Source organism: Phaethon lepturus, unplaced genomic scaffold, assembly GCF_000687285.1.
Source record: "Phaethon lepturus isolate BGI_N335 unplaced genomic scaffold, ASM68728v1 scaffold17594, whole genome shotgun sequence".
NCBI classification, from domain to species: domain Eukaryota; kingdom Metazoa; phylum Chordata; class Aves; order Phaethontiformes; family Phaethontidae; genus Phaethon; species Phaethon lepturus.
In genome coordinates, this window is record NW_010537159.1 from 3,982 (window position 1) to 7,336 (window position 3,355).

Sequence of the window (3,355 nt, forward strand, 5' to 3'; positions counted from 1 at the left end):
GGAGCGTGGTGTGGCGGGGCCCCTCCCCAGCCGCTCCAGCTCCCGGAGGGACCCGCTCCCGGAGCTCGCTCTGCAGACAGAGAGGGTTCGGCGCCCGCAGCGGCATCCCTCTCCGTCCAGGGAGCCCATCTGCAAGACGGATTTCTCCTGGTGGCAAAGAGCACACAAGGTTTCAGGGAAACTGCAGACCCTCTGGCAGGGCCTTGGTAAAGAAAGCCTGGAGAGGGGAAGAAGCAGAACCCACGACTCGTCTGGCCCTTACTTGCTTTTGCGGCACAGAGCCATCGCTCCTTGGGTCCCAGCTCCACTCGCTCCCGCTGCCCCACAGAACAACCGGGCTGGTCCACTATGAAACTGCAGAAGACGCCCTCGGCCACAGCCCAGAGGAGCTCCCCCAGCCACACCAGCTCCCACAGGATGGGTCTCTTGCTGTCCAAATCACCACTCCCACCAGTCCTTCTGCCGCATTAGCTTCCATATTTTAGGTTAAACCAGCCACCGTGCCGCACTCAGGCAGTGGATCTCCTCTGACTGCAGTCAAGGACTTGCCTTTCCTGACTCCCATGTGCTCTGACCGTGCCTGCGCTCTGGGCTCTTAAACAGGCCAGTTTTCTGAAGTTTCTTTCCTGACTTGCCAGAGGAGAGGCCTCTGCTGAACACAGACCACCCTGTCCTCTCTCCACCCGGCTGAACGTGGTGACTCAAGGCATAGCGGGCAATGGCGACAAGCTCCTGCCCGGCGCAGCAGGCGCATCTCCTCCGTGACCACCCCACCTTCCAGGTGCCCTGGCATCACAGGTCCGAGGCTCTGCAAGCGGAACCAACAACGACGAGGACGCCGGTTCATCTAGCCTGGAGGCGTTGCCAAGGTAAAGTTGGCCTATGCCCGGCGTCTAAACCGCTTCCATAAAGAAAAAAAGACGGGTCACTGTCATTGGAGATTCTCTCCTGAGGGGAGCAAAAGGCTGAACATGCACATTGGACGCACTCCTTAGGGAAGTCTGGTGCCTGCCTGGGACTCGGGTTAAAGACGTGAAGAGAAAACTTCCTACCTTGGTACGGCCCTCTGATTATTATCCATTATTGATTTTTCAGGTAGGCAGCAATGAAGTTGCAGTAAGAAGTCCAAGGGCAATCAAGATAGACTCCAGGGCCTTGGGACGACGGGTTAAGGGGTGAGGAGCACAAGCAGTGCTCTCCTCTATCCTTCCTAGTTGCAGGGAACGATGGAGGAAGAAACAGGAAGAGTCAGCAGATCAATACCCAGCTCCAAGCCTGGTGTCAGCAGCAGAATTTTGGGTTTTTTTGATCATGGGTTGGTCTACATGACACCAGGCCTGCTAGCAGCAGACACCTGTCTCAAAGGGGGAAAAGGATCTTTGCACAGGAGTTAGAAGAGCTCATTGAAAAGGCTTTAAACTAGATTTGAAGTGGGAAGGGGATAAAACGGGGCTAGAGATAAACTTGGGGGCAAAACGCCAATGTTTGAGGGACGGTGTGCTAGCGAGGTCCTTCCATCTGCTCCACAACGTGCTGAGTACAGTAGAGCACATCTCAAATGTCCCTACACTAATGCGCGCAGCACCTCTGCCATCTCAGAGGGGCTAGGGGATGAAGATCCACGCGGCAGCAAGGACGCAGGGGTTGTTGATGTATTGGAAACCACAGAAGTGCCTGAGAACCATCACATAGGAATTAGGGCTTCTCCCCAAAAAAAGGCGGCGGGATCAACAGCCCAACTGAAATGCATCTACGCCACTGCACACAGCCCGGGCACCAGATAGGAAGAGGTGGAAGCCGCTGTGCAGCAGGAAAACTATCACAGAGTTGTAGTCTGGAAACCTGGTGGGCTGACTCTCACAGCTGGAGTGTTGCAGTGGGTGGCTGTAAACTCTTCAGAAGGGGCAGGCAAGGAGGCAGAGGCAGTGGGGTAGCCCTGTGTGTTAGTGTTTTTGACTGTCTAGAGCTTGGGGATGCAGCTGGCAGCCAGTCACAAGTTGTGTTCCCAGGGCTCGGTATTGAGGACAATTCTGTTAAGTATCTTCATCCACGACCTGGACGAGGGATCGAGTGCACCCTTGGTAAGTTTGCCGATGACACGGAGTTGGGCGGGAGCGTCGATCTGCTTGAGGGTAGAAAGGCTCCACAGCAGGATCTGGACAGGCTGGATCGATGGGCTGAGGCATTTCACCCGACATCTAACTAACCTTCTGCAGAGGGCTGGGGGGGAGCCTGGCATTTACCAAGGACACGAGGAACAGCCTTTGGGAAGATCCAGGAGGAGAAAAGCCTGTGCTGCTTGCAGCACTTCCAGAAGCTCGGTCTCCAAAGCAAAGTGGGTGGAGAAATTTGTTGATAAGCCATTATTAAAAGAGAGCTCTTGATGTAGGCTCTCGGCTCCACCCAGACCAATAGAAAATTAAATACCCTTCCCATGTAAAAAATTATTTACAGACTGACTCTGCAATTGCACAGACCACCCGTGGCACTGCCAGAATCGCACTTGGCAGTGACATTGCCTTCATCTTAGCTTAACAGTTAAATGACTAGTAGAGAAAATAGCATGAAAAAGAACCACTTGTTCAGCTCAGAGAACTCTGAGCCATCTAAATCTTCTTCTGTTTAAACATACCCCAGTTTTTAATCACAGAAATGTCTAAAAAAATGTCCCCCCTTTTTTTTTTTTGTCCTTTTGGTGGTTCTAGAAACCAGAAAATGCCTCTTTGTTGTTGCTTTAGAAGACAGTCTATGACTGTTCCTACCAGTAAAAAGAAGGTACAGGATGAGAGATTTGGGAACACAGAACACATACAACACTGGCAAAACATACAGTCAACACACTGTGCTTAAAAATATCAGACATGAACATTTTTCACAAAATATATTGAACAGCACTTGCCCGTTAACAAATAACTGATCAGAGAAGCTACAGAACTTGAAGTTTCTTCCAGTGCTGCTCTGGACTTACATATTATCCCACCCGAGTCCGTGATGCGTGCAAGGTAATCATCATGAACAGAGGTAAAAGGCATCCCAGGTTTTCTTGATGTACATATCCTGCTGCTGTTTTCAGTGTTATGTTGGTTAAGCCGAAGCTCAAGTCATTTTCAATCCATCAAAGCCACAAAACTTCCACCTTTTCTCCAGGCTGGCCCCGACCCCACTCAGCTCCTGCCTGAATGTGTTCTGGAGTCGAGTCATAAGAACTTCCACTTCTGTGGTGCAAATCTGTGAAAACAGAGGCAAAAAATGTCACTAAAAATGGAGATGCTTTTGATTGTGGAAGCCCTGTAATGACTGGAGATATTCAAGCTCAAACACATTTAATTGCTAAAGTACACCTAGGCTTTCCCTA

General features: G+C 51.0%; 1 protein-coding gene across 2 annotated transcripts in view; it reads right to left on the reverse strand.

Annotated features, from left to right (window-relative positions):
* Positions 1-2,178: 2,178 nt before the first annotated feature.
* ENOX2 (ecto-NOX disulfide-thiol exchanger 2) overlaps positions 2,179-3,355 on the reverse strand; it is a 31,881-nt gene continuing 30,704 nt past the window's right edge. Inside the window, exon 13 of one of the 2 annotated variants that reach the window (XM_010286407.1) lies at positions 2,179-3,228. In XM_010286407.1, coding sequence (XP_010284709.1) covers positions 3,097-3,228 — 132 coding nt within the window. In that variant the 3' untranslated portion in view covers positions 2,179-3,096. The remainder of the gene's footprint in view (positions 3,229-3,355) is intronic. The other variant, XM_010286408.1, reaches the window with a different exon arrangement.